Below are 27,166 nucleotides of genomic sequence, written 5' to 3' on the forward strand. Positions count from 1 at the left end.
CCTCCGTACATAACTGATAAGTTTAACAGAAATAGATCATCTGCGCGGCTCAAGCGTTGTTGCCAGAGGGAAAGATTTCATGCTTAACAAGCTAAATAAACTTGAAACAGATGAATTTCTATTTTGGCCCTGGGTTGTATCCATCTTTCATTCAGCGATGAGGGCGAGATTCCTGGCATATCTGGGGAGTCATTGCTTCTCTAGTCTTGAGGTTTCGTACCCGCCTAAACAACGATCTAGTACCTATACCTTAATACTACCACCAGCCTAAGATGAAAAAACTGCACATTAAGTTTGTTCACTGTTTGAGGTCAATCATATATTCGTCCTGGATATCAGTCGACACATGCCGTTACTCGTGTACAGTTTGGATTTCTTTTCTTTTTTACAGATAATTTACGTTGGGACAAAAAGCGACGAGGACCTTTTCTAGATTCAGGCACATTACAGAATAAACAACTCAGAACTGATGGATGACCAGACGTGGAGACTGGGGTCTGTCCTGCAACGAACGTTCTAAACGCTCCCCTTATACACCTTAGCAGGGGTTGTAACAGACGCAGGGACGGACAGACAGACACATCAGTTAAAGAACAGATATCCCCTGATAACATAAAGCATACAGTTTATATTATATAGATTGGCGATATTGCAAGCACCATTGAAAACATTATACCTGTGTGCTTCAAATATACATAGACTAGAAACTATCACAGTTCTAAAATTCAACAAAATATGCTTAAACAAGTGGAATAAATAGCCTGTCTCTATATACAATCTAGTACACAAACGGCGATATCTAAAGCTAGAGTGTTACCAACCGCTATACCATAGATCACTGCTGGACAGACATCTTGTCTTCGTGTCTAGGGATAGCGTGGACAAACTATCTACATCCTGAAACGTTGTCGCATCACAAGCACGCGACCCGCTGTTGCTGCTGCTGTTACCGGAAGCAGTACTCCTTAGCCACACTTGGAATTATGGGAAATTCATTAGAATTGCGGATGTCATACTTGTACACATGGCCTGGTGTCACGTGACCATATTGCACGGGGCCACTCAGGGGCACACACGGGACGTAACTCTCACATAAGCACATTGACTGAAATCGGCCGATTCCCGTCCTGGACACCGCCCATACCCCTGCCTTCTCTCTACTCGACGAATATATGGGCTCCGTATGCACAGAATTAGCACGTTCCATTTTCCGAAATACACCGAAGACCAATATTGTTTAAATCGGCCACCCTCGGGTTGAATCGGAAAGCTTCTCTGGTGATATCGAACATGCATCGGAAGCAGTCGTGAACATGTCAACATTGTTTCCATGACAACTCGCGTGACGACATCACGTGATGAGATGAAAGCGCCATGACGTCATCACCTTGGAAACATCTACACCACCAGGGGTCTACAGACGATATATCCATAGCTGAACAGCAGAACCGTAAATGTGTAAACGTCATCAAAGTGTGCGTGTCACGTGACACGCCTATCTCCTGTGCACGCTGATGGTGACCATGGGCCTGTCTTGGCTATCTGTGATGGTGACGGCCGAATCCTTGGTAACAGATACTTTCCTGACATTAGAGCTCTGGGTCACGGCATATGACTTGCGCTGCGTCTGAAGTGGCTTCAGGGGCGCTTCTATTGTCAGCTGTTTGTCCTCTGCTATGTAGGCCGTGATGGTTGTAGGGTCGACACTGTCCGGAAGATCGTACTCTTTATTAAATTCCTTATGTAGCGTTCGGTTCGTCATCTTCTCCTGCCTCTCTGCGTGGACGATCAACTTCTTGTCCATAGTTTTGACGACAATGTCCTCGGGATTAAACTCCCCAACGTCCACCTGAAGCCGAAGTCTCCTCGACCCGTCCGCTTCCGTTATGATTGGATTCTTCACGGGTGTAGCGACTCCTAGTGGCTTTGATGTAGTGTCGCTCTGGATAGGAAGCATTACCTCCCTTTGCAGCAAGTTCTGCACTGGTCCCTCTATACTGAGTATGCCGTCCTTGCTGAGGAGACACTGCAGCTTGTCGGGGTCGACGTGGCTGGGAATGTCCACCTGTCGGCTGTACTCGCGACTCACCGTCGAGTTGGAGGTCTTCTCCTCGTGGCGAGCGTTCACGATGATCTTTGATTGCTGAACTTTGACCTGTATCTCCTCAGCCTTGAACTCGCTGACGTCAAATCTGACCTTGAACTTTTGTCGTCCCTCACTGTCTGTTTCAAACATAGTTTTGTTATTGTCCATTTGAATGATGCTAGACCTCTTTTCTGAGGGTTTAAGGGTGAAGAAGTCATGCCGCATCTTCTCGAACTCATTTTCCCATTCCTTCCTCCGCTGCTCCATCCTGCTCTCCATGTCCGTCCACAGACTGATCTGGCGGTCCTGGAAGTTCAAATCATCTCTCTTTATCGGAATGTGGAGCTCAGATCGGAATCTCGCCATTGTAGCTTGCTGGGGGAGGGGTCGAGTCACCTGAAACAGAAGAACAGTTGTATCACCTCATCATAGTGTGAGCATGTGAGTAGGTTTTGTTTTGTTTGTTTGTTTTTTGTTTCATGCCGCAGTCAGCAATATTTCAGCTATATGACGGCAGTCTGTAAATAATCGAGTCTGGACCTGACAATCCAGTGATTGACAACATGAGCATCGATCCACACAATTTGGATGGATGACATGCATCAACCAAGTCAGCGAGCCTGACCACCGGATCCCGTTAGTCGCTTCTTACGACAAGCATAGTCGCCTTTTACGGCAAGCGTGGGTTGTTGATGACCTAGTCTACCCCGGATCTTCACGGACCAGGTGAGTAGGTGAGTGGGTGAGTGGATGGAAAGGTGAATGTTACGCCGCATTCAGCAACATCCCAGCTGTACTACGTCTGTAAATAATTGAATCGGGGCCAGACAGTCCAGTGATTGATGTTATGAGCATCGATCCCGCCGTCGGCCATCGACTCAACCAAGTCACAGAGGATTGGAGGAAGATCACATAACTTGGAGGATTGTAGGTGAATGATACGGTGAGTGAGTGAGTGAGTGAGTTTCCCTTTTCATAAGATTAGAGGGTCTTGATACGAAGGCATGTGGTGCTGAAAGGGGTCTGCATGGTGTACACACGTGGGGAGTCGAACCCGGTCACCTGACACGCTCATACCACTGGACTACCTCTCCAGGACCAGGCCACATACCTCTATCCTCCTGACATACACATGACACATGACACATGACACATGACATACCAAGAATAACATGTGATTGCATAGCCTGGCAATAACTGTAGTAGCGAGAAGAGCTAAGCAACGTGTCTCATTCATGCAACACGAGACAGCCATTTTGTTGAAACAAATATTATTGCAATTCAAATAGGTTTATCCTGATATAAACAAAAGAATACATTCCCCGAGTTTACAACAATTACAAAGATAAAACAGGTTATATATTCCCAGTCTACTGTCTGACGTTGGCATCAATATCCAACTTCTTTCTGTTGACTAACTCTTTGACATAAGTGACCGTGAACGCTACGTCTTTGGCGACCTTGATCACTGCAACTACATCTCAACATTGTAACATCACGGAGACGAGAGTATTCCAGTCGGAGGTTACTGTAACCCAGAGATCCCTCTGGAATTCACTGCCGGGGAAATACTTAAACGCTCTCTTAGTTTGCCAACTTGCCAACTTTGTGTTAAACCCACCAGCAGGTTTCGATCGTTCCTTATCCTTGGGGGATCTCAGTCAGATGGTAAGATAATTGAACGCTGGCATGTCGGAGATGGATGCAGCATGGACGGCCGTGTTTCCATCTGCCGTTACAGTGCTGTCGTTATCAGCTTCAACATCGTACATGGCTATTCAGCAGCTTATTTTCTAAACATTCCCACTGGAAGGTAAATAAACAATGCATGAAGTACGCGATAATTGCACCAGGGATACAGGTAACGCCATGATGGCGGAACCACGTGACCTGACACTGCTACCTCCCTATACCGTGACCCTGTCAGTCGGCACCTCCACACCGAACGGAGCTGAATAACGAGGTTCCGGGTGGTGTGTACAACAGGGGGCAGATTCCTCCAGGTCCCCCCACCCGACCAACTCTCTCCCACGATCTGTTTCTCTCCATATTATCACGGCTCGTGTTCCTCTGGGGCGTTATCAGAAGACTTCCTACATGGGGGGATATTGTGTGACGTCACTTCCTGGTGTCCTACACCGTTATATGGCTTGAATATTGCTTAAATAAGAGGCGACTAACGGGATCGGGTGGTCAGGTGATCGATTTGGTTGATGCAAGTAATAGTATACCAATTGCGTAAGTCGATGCTCATGATGCCAATCACTAGATTGTCTGGTCCAGACTCGATTATTTACAGACCGCCGTCATATGGCTGGAGTGTTAATGAGTAAGTGTGACGTTAAACAACAAACAAACATCCACTCTCTCTCTTTCTTTCACATAAAACATGTCAAAATATAATGCATTATTGTATGCTTGGACCCTGTCCAATGAGGGCATTCTGTGCTCTAAACGTCTATTCATACCGTGCTCTTCCTCACAAGATCAGATGGGCCTTACCACACTTTACATCTTCAAAGTACGCTGATTGTCAGTCATTGTCTAGCAAATACTGCAAGGTTGTGTGCCGGTACTACTGGGGCTTTGAGGTAGATGGGTTGTACCCTATAACACTCCAGCCCACTCAGCCACAATGGCGGGGTCGCAACACTACATACATAGGAAAGAAAGGTAGCTCTGTAAAGTTACTACCGGACTCGCATGTGCTTCAGGGATCAGCTTGAGTGCTATTCATACGACATAAGAGGTAGACACTTGAGGATGTTCCTGAGGATACGGATGTACTGAATCCTCCCCCCCCCCCCCCTCCACATCCAGCCCTCCCCCTCCAAGGCCTGTTGGTTGTACTTTACAAACCAGCAGGGGATATGGCCTCATATCGTTATATAATCCGAACATTACTGTGTTACAAATGCGCAGCGCGTGTATCCAAGGTCATAACAGTTGTTGGCACGTGCAGTATGTTCTCGTCGGAACCTATGTCCCTTCGGGCCCGGAGAGTACACGATCCCGTCTCCTCGTGCCCCGGATGTAATGTACGTTCAAAGGAAACACAAACATTAAGTTGGTGTGCCGCCCAGCCTGGGATTCTCGGAACAAGTCGGGTGAATTCGGCAAATGTCACGGATTCACGGCCTTGTGCACGGATTCCAGGCTCTTAGGCGCGCGAGTGTCTCTCCGGGTACATCAGATTAGAATGCTCTGACACGACCGACCATACAACTGACGTGTCATGCATGACATTGGGGACCAGACTGACGTGTCCAGCAGATACATGACAATGGGGACTAGACTGACGTGTCCAGTTTGGTGTTTTCTTGTTTGTTTAATGTTTAACGCCGCGGTATTCCAGCTATATGACGGCGGTATGTAAATAATTGAGTCTGCAGCAGACAATCCAGTGACTGACGTTATGAGCATCGATCCACGATCCAAGCCAGTGAGCCTGACCACCCGATCCCGTAAGTCGCCTCTTACGACAAGCCTAGTCGCCTTTTACGGCAAGTATAGGTTGCTGAAGACCTATTCTACGCCGGATCTTCACGGGACACGTGTCCAGAATATACATTACTCACGCACGCGCGCACGCACACACACCCCATCCCTACTGTGTTCGTAAGAGTGCAATTCAACACGGCCATTGCTGCATTCTTTTAACAGACACACGCTGACGTTGAAATTCTTACAATATTTATTTATAGCAAATTGCATAGGCATGAAACATTTTCTAGGGTTTCTGCTTTATCGATAAACCGCTCACATCCAGACGTGATAAGACCCCGGGATTGAGAGCTTCGATCTTCACGTGGCGGTAAACACCGCGTCTTGCTATGAACCTCACACAGAGGCTGATGGGGGAAGCAGGGGTGCCCGTCTCCCAGGACCAGGGGATGCTGTGTGAACACGGACATAGGACACGGACGCACTTGTTGATGTAAAAACTCACATGTAAAACATGGTCTTGCACAAACACACACACACACACACACACACACACACACTAACACACACACACACACACACACACACACACACACTAACACACACACACACTAACACACAAAAACCTGACGTTGACAGTGGTGGTAGCGGGTCTACATCCACACCGTGCAACCTCATGGGTATAGTCTACACCTTCTATACCATGTGTTCAATTTCATGAGTACAGACTCAGGTGTAGTCGTAGGTGTACAGTCTTAGGTGTAAACTCTCAGGTATACAGTCTTAGGTGTACAATATTAGGTGTAAACTCTCAGGTGTACAGTCTTAGGTATAGAGACTCAGGTGTAATCTTAGGTGTACAGTCTCAGGTGTAAACTCTCAGGTATACAGTCTTAGGTGTACAGTCTTAGGTGTACAATATTCGGTGTAAACTCTCAGGTGTACAGTCTCAGGTGTACAGTCTTAGATGTACAGTCTTAGGTGTTAACTCAGGTGTACACTCTTAGGTGTACAGTCTGAGGTGTAAGCTCTCAGGTGTACAGTCTCAGGTGTACAGTCTCAGGTGTGCAGTCTTAGGTGTACAATATTAGGTGTAAACTCTCAGGTGTAAACTCTCAGGTGTACAGTTCTAACTCCAATACCGTAACATAGGCTTACGGTAGTCGGTGCGCTTGGATCGCTTTGGGAACGGGGCTCGGTACTGATCGACGTTAACAGTTTTGCAACACCCTCACACAGTCTCAAGTCGCACGTCCCGGGACATAATCAGGGGTTCGAATCCCTTGATCTTGGTTTATGGGCACCATATCCATGCGTTTGGGTTAGAACCTGCTGCGTCAACTCGGGCATTTAATTCACATCAAGCTGATATAACTGAAGACCACCTCCGTTGTCTGGTGGTAGAGCATCCACCCAGGTGAGGTGAGGTGAGGTGAGGTGAGGTGAAATGGGGTTTAACGTCGCGTCAAAGATTATTGCACTTATATAGCCACGTGTGTGTGTGTGTGTGTGTGGCTGTTCGTACTAGTCCGGACTGATGCCTATTTATATTGCTAGCTCACTGAGATACCGTGCCGCAGTTTAACATGAATACCCCACTCAGACACAGTATACTGACTCCAAGCCGACCAGTCCTTTTTTAGCCCCTTATTACCGAGCGCCAGGCAGGGTAACAACAAGTACCATCTTTTACGTCATACCAGAGAGCGGGAGGTCCGATGTTCCATCCCCGGGCGCGTCTTACCAAAAGACGTTACCTCACCACCTGTTACCCCAATTCATCTCATCTCACCTCACCTGATATATTTGAAACACTGTTCAAAGCGGCGTTAAACTCAATTCACTCACTGCCTCTTACTCCTACCATTCAAGCAGCTATGTACCCTAGAAACGAACCCGTGAATAGGTCTTCAGCAACCCATGCTTGCCGTAAATAGCGACTATACTTGTCGTAATAGGCGACTAACGGGATCGGGCGGTCAGGCTCGCTGACTTGGTTGATGCACGATCATCGATCCCAATTGCGTGGATCGATGCTCATGATATCAATCACTGGATTGTCTGGTCCAGACTCGATTATTTACAGACCGCCGTCATATAGCTGGAATATTGCTGAGTGCGGCGTTAAACAACAAACCATCCAACCAAACCTAGAACACGCGAAACGAGATGTGACAGTGTACACTGAGTTCATCCCATCTACACTCCGGGAAACAAGAACAAAAGTCGACATCAATTCCAGAACGGACCATTGATGTGGCCAGACAGTTGTGGCCAAGATGTGAGCGACGAGATCTGACCATGGGAGTGAATCCCACCGAATTGTACACGACAGGCAGATCTGTGGAGGCACCGGAAGTGACGTGTTTGACTTTGAAGCCGCACAGAAATAGTCTCAAGTGTTACCGTGGTATTTTCAGGGCACTTGTTGAAGCTGATGGCTATTTATGGTCTCGTAATGAGTAAATGAGGGGAAAAACGATCATTTATCTCGGTATCGCGATACGTGTGAGAGCCGTGTCAGAGATGGGAAGACTACATCGACTGTAACAAGGTGAGGTAATGTACACCGCACGCCACACTCATAAACGTGGAGTGAGTGAGTATGGTTTTACGCGCTTTTAGCAATATTCCAGCAATATCACGGAGGGGGGTGGGGAGTGGGGGGTGGGGGATGGGAGTGAGTGAGTGAGTATGGTTTTACGGGCATTTAGCATTATTCCAGCAATATCACGGCGGGGGACACCAGAAATGGGCTTCACACATTGTACCCATGTCGGGAATCGAATCCGGGTCTTCCCGACCGCCCCCCATAATTTGAAGAACACATATTGTCACAAATATGATGTCCCGACAGATTTGCCATAGTTGGACGTACACATCATTATTTAAAGAGAAGAAGATGTCTCTACATATCTGCCATATTTCGACGTACACGTCATAATTTTATAACAAAAATATGTCCCCACAGATGTGCCACAGTTGGACGTACACATCATTATCTAAAAAACCCGAAGATGTCCCGACAGATCTGCCATAGTTCCACGGACACGTCATTATTTTATACCGAAACAATGTCCCGCTAGATCTGCCATAGTTCGACGTACAAATCATATTGTTATAAATACAATATCTCGACAAGTTTGTCATTGTCCGACGTATACAAATATCCCGTTTTAAATAAGATGTCCCGGAGAGTATTCCATAGCGATTCGATGTGTTGACGTCCACTCCTTCATTGTCAACACAGTTAAACGTCCCCGAGTTCGCCTCAATAACATCGACTGCTGACACAGCATAATTAACACTGGCAAACACGAGTCACTGAACAAACACTCCACTGTTTTAACCAGACCCTAACAAACACAACCCCAGTAATAGCACAGATTAACAAGGTCCCACGGATAATCTCGGCAAAGTTTCCTCTTCACACAATACTTAAGGAAGTATCAGGGGACTGCGAAAGCGGTAAACCGGTCCAATAATAGATTGGCATTGTATTATTACAAAGTTCATTGTCACGTATTTCATATATATTAGGGGCAGTCGGGTAGCCTAGTGGTTACGGCGTTCACTCGTCATGCCGAAGACCCGGGTTCGATTCCCGATATGTTTGAAGCCATTTCTGGTGCCCCCAGCCGTGATATTGCTGGAATATTGCAAAAAGCGGCGTAAAACCATACTCACTCACACAAACATAAAAGGATCAGGAGGACCCTTGTCCCCTCCCCACCCCCACCCCCACCCCCCTAGGACGTTTTATACCGCATAATCGTATCTCTTGTTGACCCATTACTACCCTTCCGCGGCAGATAAAAACATTTTCCTCATTCACCGTGAAAAACCTTTCCTTGTTTATCAATATTCATATAAACTCAACCAGGTGCAGAAACCGGATCAATATCGCCCACACCGAACAGTTGCTTCTGTTGCTTGTACACAGCCAGCCATGTTCATCTGTATCTGCATCAACTGCTGAGTTAGAGGAAGATGCTGCGCCATGTGTCAGGCTCCCTACATCCATACTGGGGCGATTCATGTCGCCTACAGCAGGCTACCAATTGTCAATGCGTCACATTGTCAGGGTCACCTATATTCGTGGGCGTGTGCCGCGCGTTTCAAATCGACCGTAAATAGACTCAACATTCCTCCGTGCCCGCGTCAGATATTGACATAGCGAGGTGGCTATTTCTACTGTACTAGTCCTTACTATGTAGTAAATCGTTCACATCACAAATACGTTGTGGGTGTATTCCTGTTATTGTCAATAACATTACATGAAGCATTAATATACAACGTGAATGTCCCACCGCCATGTCATACAGAATAGGTTTAATACACAGACGACTATAGCCGAGTGTTGTTCAACACTGTTAGGAAGTAACGGCCTTATCAGAGTATGCATTGAAACGAGTAACGACCCTTGCGACATATGGTATAGAATTTAACAAGTGACACATCTGTACATCGATCACTGTCGACATGTTTATTCCCGATACGTCGACTGACGTAAGACGACATAAGCGACACAAGATCTAGACATGATATGGATGTTATCACTCGGCGTGATATAAGTATTATACCTACAGTAAGTGATCCGAGGTTGAACCGACACATGATTGACAGATATATGATTGACGGATATACTCCGATGCACGCGGTTGTCTATTTCACTGTCGTGGCACCGATTTCGAAATCCAGGTGCATGTTTCAACAGCGACCCGTCCCATGTCGTGGTTCCTGGTATGACGTCACAAATGACCCACATAGTATGAGATGTGAAATACTACCGTTGAAAAGTATTAAAATATATTATGAGGTCACAAAATTTGATCGTGTCAATTTGTGTAGCACGAAAGTATATCTTTTTGGTAACATCACTAACTGAGCCACATCTGTGACGACTATACCTCTGTCAACAATGTAACTACTGTACGGTATTCTGTTACCCGGTTACACTACATCTGATTATCAAAGAGAAGAAAAAACTTACCCCGACCCAACATTTCCTTGATAGTGATTCCCATGCTCATCGTGTCCTGACCAACTGACAGATCAAAGAACGCCGCCTGTCGATGGTACCTGACAGGTAAATCAGCAGGTAAGTTACACTCCAGGTGTGTGACGTGACAGTAACGGCAGACGCAGCCAACACAAACACCGCCCGGACCGACTTGGACGACGACCAGCGACGTCTATCCTAGCCGCTCTACCGACCTCACGGACACCTCAGCTAGGGGAGATTCCCTCAAGACTAGACTTACACAGGCCCCCGCTTGAATATCTTTACATGAGGCGAAGGAAACTGTGTAGATATACAGGTGAGTGAGAGAGTGAGTGAGTGAGTGAGTCGTTGGTTGGTTGGGGTGAGTGAGGGAGAGAGTGAGTGAAACTGAAGCACATTATTGAGATCTGCCAGTTAGGTGAAGCCCCCGAATGAAGCAGATTGTTGAGATCTGCCGCTTAGGATGAAACCCACAAGTGAAGCAGGTTGTTGAGGTCTGCCAGTTAGGTGAAACCCCCGAATGAAGCAGGTTGTTGAGGTCTGCCACTGAGGTGAAACCCACTAGTGAAACATGTTGTTGAGGTCTGCCACTTAGGTGAAACCCATGAATGAATCAGGTTGTTGAGGTCTGCCACTGAGGTGAAACCCACTAGTGAAACATGTTGTTGAGGTCTGCCACTAAGGTGAAACCCACGAATGAAACAGGTTGTTGAGGTCAGTCACTGAGGTGAAACCCACGAATGAAACAGGTTGTTGAGGTCTGCCACTAAGGTGAAACCAACAAGTGAAACATGTTGTTGAGGTCTGCCACTAAGGTGAAACCCACGAATGAAACAGTTTGTTGAGGTCTGCCACTAAGGTGAAACCCGTGATTGAAGCAGGTTATTGAGGTCTGCCACTAAGGTGAAACCCGTGAATGAAGCAGATTGTTGAGGTCTGCCACTGAGTTGAAACCAACGAATGAAGCAGGCTGTTGAGGTCATCCACTGAGGTGAAACCCACTAGTGAAACATGTTATTGAGGTCTGCCACTGAGGTGAGACTTACCTTTCATCCTACATTACGTCAGCAGAAGCATGGGCCACCTATCTCGTATCAAGGAATAAATTGAAACTCGACACCTCTTCCAGCGCTTCTCAGTGGAATGAAGCGAAGCGTTATTTTACCCTGGACCATAAAACATAATGTTCATAAGTTTTAATCATAACGAAATATAATAACGGTTAATCCCCCGGGAGCGACAAACACGACCTTGCAGCAAGTCTAGATTCACCCGAGCGATGCTGTTCAGTAATATGATTACCATGTGGAAATGGTGAGTTAATCCTTAATGGCAGCAAACCGAGCAATGTGGCAAGTACCTGCTGGTTTGGAAACGATTCTCCAGCCCCGTTCAAGGTGTCCTGGGAGGGGGTATCACAAGACGTTGACTTGAGGGAATCGATAAGTCTTTACAGGAACATGCCCCTTCTTACAATACAGGTCATCTCGCCAAGCACCCAGGAATAACCGACCGTTGATCATACGCTGTTTTAACAACGAGCTGGTGATTAGAATGTGTTATGGCATGGCTCAACAGGGGGAGCAATTGATTGGCGCGCACATAAACCTGCTGTACATCAACCACAAGCGAAACAATCGATCAGGAACCACTCACGTCTCTCTTATCACGTTAGGACATAAACATCATGCCTGCATTTAGGGAGAAATCGTCCAATCAATGTGGCTGTTATGCCAGGCCCATGTTTTTCACTCTTAAAGAGCATAAAATATTCCTAAGACCCGTTTTTCTCAACCTAATCATTTGTAAGGGAGCAGTGAGTATGGTTTTATGCCGCTTTTAGCAATATTCCAGCAATATCAGGGCGGGGGACACAAGAAATGGCCTTCACACATTGTACCCATGTGGGGAATCGAACCCGGGTATTTTGCGTGACGAGCGAAAGCTTTAACCACTAATCTATCCAATCGCCCCTTTATAGGATGTGTGAATGATTTGATACATTTGTGGGTGATTGGGTATGGCATGTAGGTATAGGTGTATAGGAGCGCTGTGAGATGCGTAGGGGGCGCTGTGAGGTGTGAAGATGGCGCGGTGAGGAGCATACGGGGCGCTGTGAGATGCATGGGGGCGCTGTGAGGCGTGAAGACGGCGCGGTGAGGAGTATAGGAGACGCTGTGAGATGCGCTTTTACAGGGGGCGCTGTGAGGTGTGAATAGGGCGTGGTGAGGAGTATAGAGGTTGCTGTGACGTTGCAGGGGGCGCTGTGAGTTGGTATTGCTTGGTGATGTAGGTTAACATCCGACGTATGAAGACGTCTGGAGGTCGTGAAAGGTGAACTGACTGCCAAGTTGCCTGGTGAACCGGTCCAGCCACCCAATGTGAGCCAGGCGGGATGTCCAGGTGTATCTGATTAGGAAACTATTGTCCATATCACGCCCCGCCACAGTAACGAGGACATAGCCGACACTAACTGCACATCAGCTGAAGGATATATGTCCAAGCTGTGCTTGAAAGACGACCTATTAACGATGAAGATGACTTAAAGATGGACCCATCTCCGGCCAGCCTCCTGAGGCGAAACAAAAACAGTTGCCACCCTGCTATACACGAAGGTTCCAGAAGAACACAGTCATATCAACAACGCAACACACACAAGACTACAACGTTACACACATAAGACTACAACGTTACACACACAAGACTACAGGGTCGTTACACTACAACGTTACACACACAAGGCTACAACGTTACACACACAAGACTACAACGTTACACACACAAGACAACTACGTTACACACACAAGACTACAACGTTACACACACAAGACTACAACGTTACACACACAAGACTACAACGTTACACACACAAGACTACAACGTCGTTACACACACAAGACTACAGCGTCGTTACACTACAACGTTACACACAATGCTACACACACATTAAGACTACAACACCGTTAAACACACAATGCCACAACACACAAAACACTACAACGCTGTTACACACACACGACGCTGTTCTTGTTAACATTTCATTGTTGTATACAAGACATAAGAGGGCAATTGATCTGCGTAAAAAACATATACTGAAGCACTGCACCGCAATGCTGAGGTGGAGACACGGTGACTTTAAAGATCGTATTTCCATCATCTTTAATAACGGCGACGACTACTAGAGATGATATCACCATGGCTGTTATTACCATGGAATATGAAGATGACCGGCTGTCATTGTGACCATTGTTTTTTTATTATGTTGGTATGACTATGGTTTATAAAGACGGTATGACCATGGTTTATAATGACGGTATGACCATTGTTTATAATGACGGTATGACAGTGGTTTATATTGTCGATATGACCATGGTTTATAATGACGGTATGACCATGGTTTATAATGACGGTATGACCATGGTTTATAATGATGGTATGACAGTGGTTTATACTGTCGATATGACCATGGTTAAAAATGTCAGTATGACCCCGGTTTAAAATGTAGGTATGACCAAGCTTTAAAATGTCGACATGACCATGGTTAAAAATGTCAGTAGAACCAGGGTTTAAAATGTCGTTATGACCATGGTTTAAAATGTCAGTATGACCACGGTTGAATGACGATATGACTGTATGTTTGACCACAATCATTTCTACCAGAGAGTGGCGTCTTCAAGGATGGAGAAGGGGCACGCAGTGTGTTTCAGCCACGGGAGCCTGACAGCCATGTACACAGAGCGTGCACAGCATGATGAGCTCCCAGTCCCTCTGTTCATCAGCTTCTGGTTCGACCTGACTGTCTGACTACAGACTTCCTCCACTGAGCAAACACTCTGCCGCAATCGCCATCTCAAATCAATGGCTCGATCAAATCTGTAAACATCAACGTTCTGCTGTGAGGCAATAGTCAGCGAATAAACGTCCTTCTCAAAAGCACTCCCTTTACTTAAATGTACCGTATCTTAATTCCGGCAAAGCAATAAATTCCAGAGCTGGGCAATCATATTCAGTCCATTTCACCTTCTGTGGGCAAGGCATTTTACCAGATGAGCGTTACCCATTCAATAGGCCCCAATCAGACGGCAGTAATCCCCTCCCTGCAGTAGACGTTCACCCCCCTCTGTGAAACATCTCATCTTAAAGGCATGTTCAAAGTGGGGCGTTACGACATCGATTGGACCTAAATGTTACTGAATGTGGTAATAAGGCCACCGTTAAATCTGTTATATCCTCTCTTCAACCAGAGACAGTTCTATAGCGGTAACGTACTGCCTGGCGTTAATCATAAGACCCTACCCTCGGACATCGAGTAGGTCTTGAGTTGTGAGTAATTATATAATTTACATCCCGGCATCAGATCTGACGACAGGGGTAGTGTCGTGGTTGACGTCACGTGTGATGATGGGGAGTAATCTGTAGACTTAATGACGTAGAAGATGAAGCACTGAGTGGAGTGGGTTGGAGCCACTTGAGTTAACGCCGTCAAGTCTGTGATGAAATGGGTCGGATCCTTCAAGGGCACTAAACCATTAAATCAGTGCCTGCCAGTTATCCAATTCCATTGATCGCCTCCCCGCCCTGCCCTCGTTGACGACCCAGGAGCCGTTGTATTCACGTCCCGGGGGATGCGGGGAGTGGGGTTAGGCGCAGATCGATGTGGTTTCCCCCTTCCCTACATCACCAGCCACGGGATTTGCAGCAGACAGTGTCTATCTGTGTGAGTATCTACACATCTTATCAAACTGGCGGATCCTGAAGACTCCAGTGTAGCGGATCCTGAAGACTCCAGTGTAGCGGATCCTGTAGACTCCAGTATAGCGGATCCTGCAGACTTCCGTGTGGGGGATCCTGTAGACTCCAATGTAGCGGATCCTGCAGACTTCAGTGTAGCGGATCCTGCAGATTCCAATGTAGCGGATCCTGCAGACTCCAGTGTAGCGGATCCTGCAGACTCCTATGTAGCGGATCCTGCAGACTTCAGTGTGGTGGATCCTGCAGACTTCAGTGTAGCGGATCCTGCAGACTACAGTGTAGAGGATCCTGCAGACTACAGTGTAGCGGATCCTGCAGACTACAGTGTAGCGGATCCTGCAGACTTCAGTATGGTGGATCCTGCAGACTCCAGTGTAGCGGATCCTGCAGACTACAGTGTAGCGGATCCTGCAGACTACAGTGTAGCGGATCCTGCAGACTACATTGTGGTGGATCCTGCAGACTCCAGTGTAGCGGATCCTGCAGACTTCAGTGTAGCGGATCCTGCAGTCTTCAGTGTAGCGGATCCTGCAGACTTCAGTGTAGCGGATCCAGCAGTGCTTCCCAGCGGGTCAGAAATGTCACTATTACTTGACATCAGCAAGATGCTGGAGAAACTGCTGTACTGGTTGCCGTATGTATAGCCAAGGAGTAATGATGCATTCTCATTAAAATCAGATCTTAGTTCTCACTACGGCAAAACAAAGATAATTACAGGTCATGTCAGAACGACCTTTTGCGAACTTTGATCGACCAATGACATAAGCCAATCAAAAAGCAGCTTTCTCGAGCTCCACAGCACTAGTTTCCAAGTGGCAACAGCGCTTTGAAAAATATTTTGACATATTTTCGATTCAAAATTTGTAAACTGTATAAAAGAACTTTCTGGAATGTCTAAGAGGTGGCCTAGGCTGTATGGCAGTCTCTTCCCTTCGAATGTTTATCACACTGAAGCAAGAGACGGACGATGATTTGGACGGATTCAGTCGCGAAGCCCGTAACTGGCGTTCGGAATAAACCGTGCTAATTTTTTCGAGGTTTCATAATTACAAAATCGACGCTGTGGATGTTCCTGTTTTATCTAACGAATCGTTGTCAATGTACGTCTAATGTGACGTACCCCGTGTTTTATTCCCACGTGACTTCAAATCCGTGTTTGATTTCATACTACTCTTTATAATGAAACGTGACTTGTCACTAGCCCTTCTAGTGAAGAGACCTAGACGAACCACGTCTCTTCACAATCCAACGTGACCCGCCTAGGATCTCTATGACCTAACGTGACGTACCATGTGTCTTTATGACCTATAATGTCTCTCTAGGACCTAATGTGATGTACAGCGTGTAATTTTTTTATTAACGGGACGTTCCAATATGTTCCTCATACATACTAGCATTGATTACATGGTTACGATTATGACCTATCGTGACGTGCCGTGTCTCTATGATCCATCGGGACGTACTGTGTCTCGATGACCTAACGTGACGTACCGTGTCTCTCTATGATCCAACGTGACGTAACATGCGTCTCTATGTTCTACCTTGGTGTGCACTGTGTCCATGAATTAACGTGACATACCATGTCTCTCCAGACCTCACGTGACGTACCATGTCTCTCTACGATCCAGCGTGACGTACCATGTCTCTCTACGATCCAACGTGACGTACCATGTCTCTCCAGACCTCACGTGACGTACCATGCGTCTCTATGATCCAACGTGACGTACCATGCGTCTCTATGATCTAACGTGGTGTGCAGTGTGTCTATGACCTAACGTGACGTACCATATCTCTCCAGACCTAATGTGATCTACCATGTGTCTCTATGTCCTAACGTGAAGTACCTTGTCTCTCTATGATCCAATATGACGTACCTTGTCTCTCTATTATCCAACGTGACGTACCATGCGTCTCTATGATCTGACGTGATGTGCAGCGTGTCATTTTAATCATACTTACATTGATTACGACATATGATTGCATATTCTAGCGTGTTTTGCAAAATCTTACATGGCGTTCCATGGGTCTTTGAGATCTAACGTGACGTACCATGCGTCTCTATGATCTAACATGACGCGCACCTTGTGATGGAAAGCACGATGGTTGTTCTTCCATACTTCCAGTGGACCATGTGTATACGGATGGCGGCAGACAACCATCATGGCGTACCACCCGATAGTGCAAGCGAATAAGGAAGAAAAATATTTCAAGTCCACACGGACATCCATACAAATTTGTCGCTCCCGATCAATCACCCCTGGCCCACATAGGCCGGGAACTCCACACAGCCATGTTTCCCCAACACACAATCACATCCCCCCAGCGGCCGCCAATACTTCCAGGGTACAAAAGACAGGCTTATAAATATTCTGATACGATCTACAGAACCGTTTCCGATAAACCAGTTTTATGTCAAATAATTTGAGATTGATTTTGGAATTGAAATCTGCTTGAAATTGGTATGCACGCAACGCTGTTGTTGGTTTTGAGGAATTTTATCGCTTTTCGGGTAATTGGCTAAAATCGACATTGTATAGACAGTATTAAAAAACACGGTAGCATTTCGAACTGACGGGCATCACACACAGAGATGCCCCAATTGGGCTTCCATACTTCACTCAGATTAATCAATGAGTTTTTCCTCGTGTATATGAGCTAGTGAAGCTTAGCTGAAACCACGGACCTATACAAGTCCGTGCTCAACCGAACAACACTGAAGATTTTTTCAATGTATTTAGAGATTGTTTGCACAGGTTTACCAGTTGGTCCGAACAGGCTACCGTACATTCCGCGAGTAATCAATGACGTTAGTATTTCCATTCTACTCAGTCGGCTGAACCCTGTTAACAAACTACATAATCAAGGGAAAAGCAATCGACTCTGAACCGTCTAGAACAGCCTACAGTGGCCGGCCATCACAGCCCCAGCAGTTGATGAGAAATAGCCAATAGTTCCATCCCCTCTCAGTAACTAAAGCATACAGCCTTCGAGTCAGCGGCAAGTCATGGACACAGCTTCAGCAGTGTAATGTTTTTCAAAATAGAAAGTGTTAATATAAGCGCGGCCATTGTGTTTCTCCATGTAACACAGGGACTTGCTGTGATGGTTTGAAGTTATGGTTCATCCCGGCCGTGATGTCGTCATCACCACGTCCAGGCTCCCGGTTTCATCCATGTTACTCCATGCTTCCCTCCCACAAGAAACAGACACGCTGTGTTAAAACAGAGCTATTGTTCAAACCCCTGAGATTCCGGGACGGGGATGGCTCCTTACCATGCTGGTCGTAAGACAACTAAAAGGGTCGGGTGGTCAGGCTCGGTGACTGTTGGTTATGTCATGGTAGCCGACGAAACAAAAAGGTCGTGGTCAACATCGAGAGACCGCTGCCACTGACACGTGACTTCGGTGACCTGACACGTGACTTCACACTCAGAATAAGGACTACCGTCGTGTTCAGGGACTTACTACACAGGACCGGAATATGTTTCACTTGTTTGCAATACAGACCCTGAAACAAATACAACCCATAGAAATCTAAAATGTTTGGCAAGTCTAGATTACTGCAGTATCAGAAAATGAAGAAAGTCTCTTGGCTCCTATATATTTTATAAAATGGCCTTCAACTACGCGCCCCTAAACACCACCCTGAACTACCCACCCCTAAACACCGCCCTGAACTACCCACCCCTAAACACCGCCCTGAACTACCCACCCCTAATCATCACGCTAAACTACCCACCCTAAACTACCCACTCCTAAACACCACCCTCAACTATCCATCCCTAAACACCGCCCCGCCCTAACCTACCCACCTCTCGACACCGACCTGAACTACTCACCCCTCAACACTGTCCTAAACTACCCACCTCACGACACTACCCTGAACTACCCACCCCTAAACACCGCCCTAAACTACCCACCCCTAAACACCACCCTAAACTACCCACCCCCTAAACACCACCCTGAACCCCCCACCCTAAACTGTCCACCCCTAAACACCGCCCTAAACTACCCACCCCTAAACATCACCCTGAACTACCCATCCTATAAAAAACCAACCCCTAAACACCGCCCCGAACTACCCACCCCTAAACACCGCCCTTGGCAAACCACTCATTCCACCATCTCCGACCCCACCGACATCTCGCTGTCACTGAAACTTCCTGATCATGTCTCCAAGGACTCTGGGTAACTCCATCCTGCCTAATAAAGACACACGGAACATAGGTACGTCTCCCCCCCAGCCGGGAGACAGTCGGCCGACAGCTCCCCACACAACAGGTGCGTGGTAATATACTGGCATTGCAGAAACACACCATCACTGCGGGTACACATAGGCATTGAACACCACCAGTCAGAGCTACAGATAAGCAGCGTATTTGCGTTAAATACCCCCAGAAAAATATTCAAACCCAATTACTTTTAATTAACTTGCGTACAGAAACGTATGTATTAAATGAAGAACTCAAATGTGTAAAAACAGCACGCGTAAAAACACAATGAAGCTTTTTCAACATGCGTACAAAGGAGCTAATTTCCGAAACACACTACTCAAGAGAAATTAAAGAACACCCGATTCTTTCATATTACTGTAAGGGGCAGTGATAGCCTAGTGGTTAAAGCGTTCGCTAGTCACGCCGAATGTCTGGGTTCGATTCCCGACATGGGTATAACGTGTGAAGTGCATTTCTGGTGTCCCCCGCTGTGATCTTGCTGGAACATTGCTAAAAACGACGTAAAACAATGCTCACTCATATCAGTATGGTTAATCTGCCACGGCATGACAGATAAACAATAAACAATTTCCAGAGTCGGTAATAGTATACCCCCACTCGAAGGCGAATTGTTTTTCAGCAGATTGTTTAACTTTGGCCAAAGATCAGCATTATTTAATCCGAATTTCTTCACTACGAAGGGTATCCCGTAGTTTATCTTCTCGCCAGGCAATATGCATCACTGCGCAGGTACGGAAGTGGAGCTGACATCAAACTATTAAACAGGTGACAAAACCTTGTAATTGTGACATTCATCTATGTTTTTATTTTTTTTCACCTAACCTGTACATAAAGGAGGAATATATTTTTACCAGTTTTCCATACCCCAAGGAAATGCCTAAAGAGTCCTGAGTTTTTATAGACAAGATAAAAAATGTAAAAAAGACAGATAACGTGCCTGCTGCATCCCACTTCGCCGTTATCACAGCGAGGGGCTGGTTCCGTGTTTGTCGAGTATCACGCCCAGGAGAGATGAGAATAGATATCTCTCACTGACCCACTGCACACCCTCTCTCAGGCGGACTAAACCGCCCGCAGCAGCCAGCACACTCGAAACAATGCAGTGCGTGAAAACTGTCCGGGAAATGTCGCCACTGACAGAAACAGTATCTGTAAACATGCTTTATGTTCTGACCCTGGAACACTGGAACACCCGATAACGATAAGCTAAGTATGGATGCAAGTCTGTTGCATGTCGAGGAATCCTGGGAAAATGGGAATATTATTTGATACTCGAAGTTATTCTTTAGTTTCCGATATAACAAATACTGACAGCAGACAGTAAACTAGTACGACTGTGGCGATATACAGCTTCTCTACGTGATGTAATGCGTCTTGAATTCTTCAGTCGATAAAGAACATTTCGCATGTCTGTGAAACTGATTTATTTATCTGCTGGTTCGGGCTCGTCTGCGAGTTTGTTCATTATCATTATTAGTTACATGATCATGTGGTTAAATGCTCAACAAAAGTACATGATCTTATGTCATTTAACCATTATTGCTGCATAAAGAGAAATTGCGGTCAAATCACCTTCAACCTTCCCATCAAATGATAGTCTTGTTGTCCACCGATCTGAAAAACGGGCTATACGAGCTCGCATCACAGTCACGTGACAGCCATAAAATCGATAACAGCATCTGATCGGAACCAATGTTATTTGGCAGGCGTGAAATCAACGCCTGTTCCTAAGCGCTAGAATCATGTCACTCAAAGACGCGGAGACGACCGAGAGATTCTTACCTGTAGGGTATTCCTTGTCGGTGTCGATACAATCCAATCCGAGAAAAATCCAGTAAAATGTAAACCTGTTGGGGCGCTAGCAGACGACCGATTCCTACTCGTATTTTGCTGGGTGCAACCGCTAGCTAGGCCAGTCTATTTGTAAAAGTAGGGGGTGAGGGATGTGGTTTGGGATCCTCCCTACGTGGAATCTGAGCAATGCTGAATAATTCTCGCGTTTTTGATATCTGTCACTACTCTCTGCGAAACAGCCGCTACCGCTGCACCCATCCAAGATGGCGGCCGGCACGTGCGGGGGCAGACGATATATGGGTAGGACCTGAACACAATACGCTTTATACTGATCGTGACGTCATAATAAAGGTGATTTGCATAAATAAATTAAACGAGTAATTTTGACATATAGTGAAATATATTTATATTTCATAATTTATTTCTACGTTGTGTTCGTGGACGAAGCTAGTGCACATATGGCGTGAACATGGTGTGGTTGTCGTCTGCTGTGATCTGCTGCTGAAGGCGATAACGTGACATGTTCATCTTTGAGTGACCCAGAAGTACAGAAGGGGACTGTTTTTGCCCGTCATCACTCTATCAAACAAGATTAAATGATGGAAAAAGGTCAGTAATTAGTAAGCATTAGTACCACCTTTGGGTAGGACAAAATGATGTGAAATGGAATGGTGTTTAACGTCGCGTCCAAGATTATTGCACTTATATAGCGACGTACATGCACGTGTGTGTGTGTGTGTGTGGCTGCTTGTACAAGTCCGGACTGATGCCGATTTATAGTGCTAGGTCACTGAGATGCATGCCGCAGTTTAACATGAATACCCCACTCAGACACAGTATACTGATCCGAGCCGACTAGTCCTTGTTTCAACCCCTTATTGCCGAGCGCCAGGCAGGGTAACAACAAGTACCATCTTTTAACCTCTTTTGGTATGACACGGCCGGAGATCGAAAGAACAAATTGAAGAAACAGAAAATGTCGGATGTGATGAGCAATCAGAACATATAACATTTGCAACGGACAATTTGTAATTTGAAATGGACAATCATTTCGTCTTGTCACATGTGTTTAGATAAGACTGGCTGTTTTGAAATGCCATCTTGACTTAGTATCTTTACCATAATTACCACAGGGAGCTTCTTTGAGACTGCGAGAAGAATAAGTCCGGTAAAGCAAAGGTCTGAGGAAGAATAGGTCCGGGAAGAATAGGTCTGGGGAAACATAAGTCTGAGGAAGCATAGGGCTGGGAAAGCATAGGTCCGGGAAAGCATAGGTCCGAGGAAGCATAGGTCCGGGAAGAATAGGTCTGGGGAAGCATAGGTCCGGGAGAGCATAGGTCTGAGGAAGTATAGGTTCGGAAAGAATAGGTCCGGTAAAGCATAGGTCTGAGGAAGTATAGGTTCGGAAAGAATAGGTCCGGTAAAGCATAGGTCTGAGGAAGCATAGGTCCGGGAAGAATAGGTCCGATAAAGCAAAGGTCTGAGAAAGCATAGATCCGGGAAGAATAGGTCTGGGGAAGCTTAGGTCCGGGAAGAATAGGTCTGGGGAAGCATAGGTGCGAGGAAGCATAGGTTCGGAAAGAATAGGTCTGGGGAAGCATAGGTCCGAGGAAGCATAGGTCTGAGGAAGCATAGGTCTGTGAAAAATATGTCCGAGAAAGCATAGGTCTGAGGAAGCATAGGTCCGGGAAGAATAGGTCTGGGAAAGCATAGGTCTGAGGAAGCATAGGTCCGGGAAGAATAGGTCCGGGAAAGCATAGGTCTGAGGAAGCATAGGTACGGGGAGAATAGGTCCGGGAAAGCATAGGTCCGAGGAAGCCTAGGTCCAGGGAAGTATATAGGTCCGAGGCACAGAGAGAGAAAGAAAGAGAAAAGGGAATGTGTGAAAGAGTGCAGAAGGGGAGAGAGGATGAGAGCGGGCTATACAGGGTTGTATGCGTTCTCAGCGTTCAGATAGATAAAGCTGCCCCCGAGCGGTTTCAGCCACTGATAGTACCTGCCCTAGAGGAGAAAACTGCATGTTGTATATATAGACAACCATCAACCAGAGATGGTAAAGGTTTCGACGCCGACCTCCCAGCCTGCCCTTGTGGGGAATAAATTGGGCGCTTATGTTGATAATGACACGCATTTGTGATATCATCAAGGATATAGTAATCTCAGAAATGCTGAGAATTCTGGCGTGTATCCCGCTTGTTGAACGCCTCCACAAATATTGCACCAACATATACGCTGATCGTTGAATCCAAATTGCTGATTGGACTGATTTAGATAAAAGAAGCTTGAGCCATTTAATCTTATCTCAAATATAGAAGATAATATATGTTTCAAACGTGTCGTCTGAATGTTAAATTCGCAAGAAGCCTAAGGTCGTGCGCATTAGCTTATTTATGAAACCAGGGTCATATCTGACATTTGCCAGCAGATCCTGGCTTCAAAGGGACGCAACTCTGCACAGCAGTTTGTCGCGAGATCGACCATAGAGGGATAGGGCTTTGAGTGAGTGAGTGAAAGAGTGAATGAGTGAGTGAGTGAGTGAGTGACAGACAAAGCAAGCTGGGGCATAAGAAGCCATGAATACTGTTGGAGTATGTTGTTTGTATATAAATGGACTTTAATGTACTGGCTTGACAATTTCCGGATTATCTGTCTCAGTTATTCAATCAATGTCCTCCCCGAACATGGTCATATCATATTATTGAATTATTTGTAACAATGCACTTTTTTATCGTCGCATTTACAAACAATCAAACCAAACATGGGGCGGTAAACAACTAATACATTATAATATTTCTCAGGGGAAATTACTGAAAATGAGTTTCCCGATACCCTTCACCCTATGCACTCAAGCACCAGTTCGTCACACCGTAGACCAAGGGGGTATAATAGGTGGACTCCATCTCTTGGTGCCCTCGCTGTCTTGGGGCTGGAAGAGTATAAACAGAGACTGTTTGTGCCCTCACTGTCTTGTGGCTGGAAGGGTTGAAATAGAGACTGTTGGTGTCATCGCCGTCTTGTGGCTGGAAGAGTATAAACAGAAACTGTTGGTACCCTCACTGTCTTGTGGCTGGAAGAGTATAAACAGAGACTGTTTGTGCCCTCACTGTCTTGTGGCTGGAAGGGTTGAAATAGAGACTGTTGGTGTCATTGCCGTCTTGTGTCTGGAAGAGTATAAACAGAGACTGTTGATGTCCTCGCCGTCTTGTGGCTGGAAGAGTATAAACAGAGACTGTTTGTGTCCTCGCCGTCTTGTGGCTGGAAGAATTAAACAGAGACTGTTGGTGTCCTCGCCGTCTTGTGGCTGGAAGAGTATAAACAGAGACTGTTTGTGTCCTCGCCGTCTTGTGGCTGGAAGAGTATAAACAGAGACTGTTGATGTCCTCGCCGTCTTGTGGCTGGAAGAGTATAAACAGAGACTGTTGATGTCCTCGCCGTCTTGTGGCTGGAAGAGTTTAAATAGAGACTGTTGGTGTCATTGCCGTCTTGTGGCTGGAAGAGTATAAACAGAGACTGTTGATGTCCTCGCCGTCTTGTGGCTGGAAGAGTATAAACAGAGACTGTTGGTGTCCTCGCCGTCTTGTGGCTGGAAGAATTAAACAGAGACTGTTGGTGTCCTCGCCGTCTTGTGGCTGGAAGAGTATAAACAGAGACTGTTTGTGTCCTCGCCGTCTTGTGGCTGGAAGAGTATAAACAGAGACTGTTGATGTCCTCGCCGTCTTGTGGCTGGAAGAGTATAAACAGAGACTGTTTGTGTCCTCGCCGTCTTGTGGCTGGAAGAGTATAAACAGAAACTGTTGGTGTCCTCGCCGTCTTGTGGCTGGAAGAGTATAAACAGAGACTGTTTGTGCCCTCACTGTCTTGTGGCTGGAAGAGTTTAAATAGAGACTGTTGGTGTCATCGCCGTCTTGTGGCTGGAAGAGTATAAACAGAAACTGTTGGTGCCCTCACTGTCTTGTGGCTGGAAGAGTTTAAACAGAGACGGTTTGTGTCCTCGCCGTCTTGTGGCTGGAAGAGTATAAACAGAGACTGTTGGTGTCCTCGCCGTCTTGTGGCTGGGAGAGTATAAACAGAGACTGTTGGTGTCCTCGCCGTCTTGTGGCTGGGAGAGTATAAACAGAGACTGTTGGTGTCCTCGCCGTCTTGTGGCTGGGAGAGTATAAACAGAGACTGTTGGTGTCCTTGCCGTCTTGTGGCTGGAAGAGTATAAACAGAGACTGTTGGTGTCCTCGCCGTCTTGTGGCTGGAAGAGTATAAACAGAAACTGTTGGTGTCCTCGCCGTCTTGTGGCTGGGAGAGTATAAACAGAAACTGTTGGTACCCTCACTGTCTTGTGGCTGGAAGAGTATAAACAGAGACTGTTGGTGCCCTCGCTGTCTTGTGGCTGGAAGAGTATAAACAGAAACTGTTGGTACCCTCACTGTCTTGTGGCTGGAAGAGTATAAACAGAGCCTATTTGTGTCCTCGCCGTCTTGTGGCTGGAAGACTATAAACAGAGACTGTTGGTGTCCTCGCCGTCTTGTGGCTGGAAGAGTATAAACAGAGACTGTTGGTGTCCTCGCCGTCTTGTGGCTGGGAGAGTATAAACAGAGACTGTTGGTGTCCTCACCGTCTTGTGGCTGGAAGAGTATAAACAGAGACTGTTGGTGTCCTCGCCGTCTTGTGGCTGGGAGAGTATAAACAGAGACTGTTGGTGTCCTCACCGTCTTGTGGCTGGAAGAGTATAAACAGAGACTGTTGGTGTCCTTGCCGTCTTGTGTCTGGAAGAGTATAAACAGAGACTGTTGGTGTCCTCACCGTCTTGTGGCTGGGAGAGTATAAACAGAGACTGTTGGTGTCCTTGCCGTCTTGTGTCTGGAAGAATTAAACAGAGACTGTTGGTGTCCTCGCTGTCTTGTGGCTGGAAGAGATAGAGACTGGGATATCACAGAACAGCAGGTTGGTTGGTTGGTTTGTTGTTTAACGCCGCACTCAGCAATATTCCAGCTGTATGACGGCGGTCTGTAAATAATCGATGAGTATGAGGCTCGATCCACGCAATTGGGATCGATGACCAACCAAGTCAGCGAGCCTGACCACCCGATCCCTTTTACGGCAAGCATGGGTTGCTGCGAAGACCTATTCTACCCCGGATCTTCACGGGTCCAGAACAGCAGGAGATGGGATGTAAGACACGAGCTAGGACACGAATAAAACGTGCGTGGCTGGATAACAGGACACGTGTGTGACAGGGCACAGGACACGTGTGTACCAGGACACAGGACACGTGTGTGATAGGACACCAGGAGACGTGTGGGATAGGACACCAGGAGACGTGTGTGAAGGACACATGACACGTGTGTGACTGGACATCATGAAATCATGACATCACAAACGTATTTTCCTCCGAGATCAGTAATTGAGAAACATACCTGTGTCTCTTCCTTGGCACAAAGTGCACACGTGCTGTCATACATTCTGCAGGTGAAGATGTCACGTACGCGTCAAGTCCCCTGGTTCGTCCAGATCCCATCCTGCCGCATCCCACCCCATCCCGCCGCATCCCATCCCATCCCACCCGACCACCTCCTCGATCCCAAACCCACCCCCACCCCCCGACACTCACACACCTCCACCCCCACCTGGGTCACCACACAGTCCACAGTACCCATCCTACACCCACCCTGCCCTCATTTAGGTGTCGCCAGTGGGGTGCAGACAGACAGACAGACAGACAGAGAAGTATGAATGGTGGGGGCACCCGCACATTCCCACGTGGTCACATCATGTGTCCGACACGTGCAGCACAGCCGTGTATACATAGTATGTAAACACAGTGTTATAGTGCATACTGTTATTGTAATTCCACGTGCA

At 46.6% G+C, this 27,166-nt stretch overlaps 2 protein-coding genes across 3 annotated transcripts; one reads left to right on the forward strand and one right to left on the reverse strand.

Moving 5' to 3' along the window:
* Positions 1-372: 372 nt before the first annotated feature.
* Positions 373-21,472, reverse strand: LOC139466813 (small heat shock protein p36-like). Of its 2 annotated transcripts, none has more exons than XM_071248510.1 (2): positions 21,305-21,472; positions 373-2,482 (listed from the first exon to the last, which is right to left on the reverse strand). In XM_071248510.1, the coding sequence occupies exon 2, from the start codon at positions 2,450-2,452 to the stop codon at positions 1,496-1,498; it is 957 nt and encodes a 318-aa protein (XP_071104611.1). In that variant the 5' UTR covers positions 2,453-2,482; positions 21,305-21,472; the 3' UTR covers positions 373-1,495. The 2 variants fall into 2 exon arrangements, with proteins under 2 accessions (XP_071104611.1, XP_071104612.1); XM_071248511.1 differs by lacking the exon at positions 21,305-21,472 and adding an exon at positions 10,524-10,742.
* LOC139466621 (resuscitation-promoting factor RpfA-like) lies at positions 5,920-15,931 on the forward strand. The gene is made up of 2 exons (XM_071248207.1): positions 5,920-5,986; positions 15,294-15,931. The coding sequence occupies exons 1-2, from the start codon at positions 5,920-5,922 to the stop codon at positions 15,929-15,931; spliced, it is 705 nt and encodes a 234-aa protein (XP_071104308.1).
* Positions 21,473-27,166: the final 5,694 nt, after the last annotated feature.

Source organism: Haliotis cracherodii, unplaced genomic scaffold (genome assembly GCF_022045235.1).
Source record: "Haliotis cracherodii isolate W230 unplaced genomic scaffold, xgHalCrac1.p SCAF_19, whole genome shotgun sequence".
Taxonomy (NCBI): Eukaryota; Metazoa; Mollusca; class Gastropoda; order Lepetellida; family Haliotidae; genus Haliotis; species Haliotis cracherodii.

What these genes read in the sequence shown, in the direction of transcription:
- LOC139466813 (XM_071248510.1), bottom strand. Translation starts at nt 2,452, where the DNA reads ATGGCGAGATTCCGATCTGAGCTCCACATTCCGATAAAGAGAGATGAT.
- LOC139466621 (XM_071248207.1), top strand. Translation starts at nt 5,920, where the DNA reads ATGAACCTCACACAGAGGCTGATGGGGGAAGCAGGGGTGCCCGTCTCC. An exon ending in CCAGGACCAGGGGATGCTGT is followed by an intron (nt 5,987 to 15,293) that starts GTGAACACGGAC and finishes CGGATCCTGAAG; the next exon opens with ACTCCAGTGTAGCGGATCCT.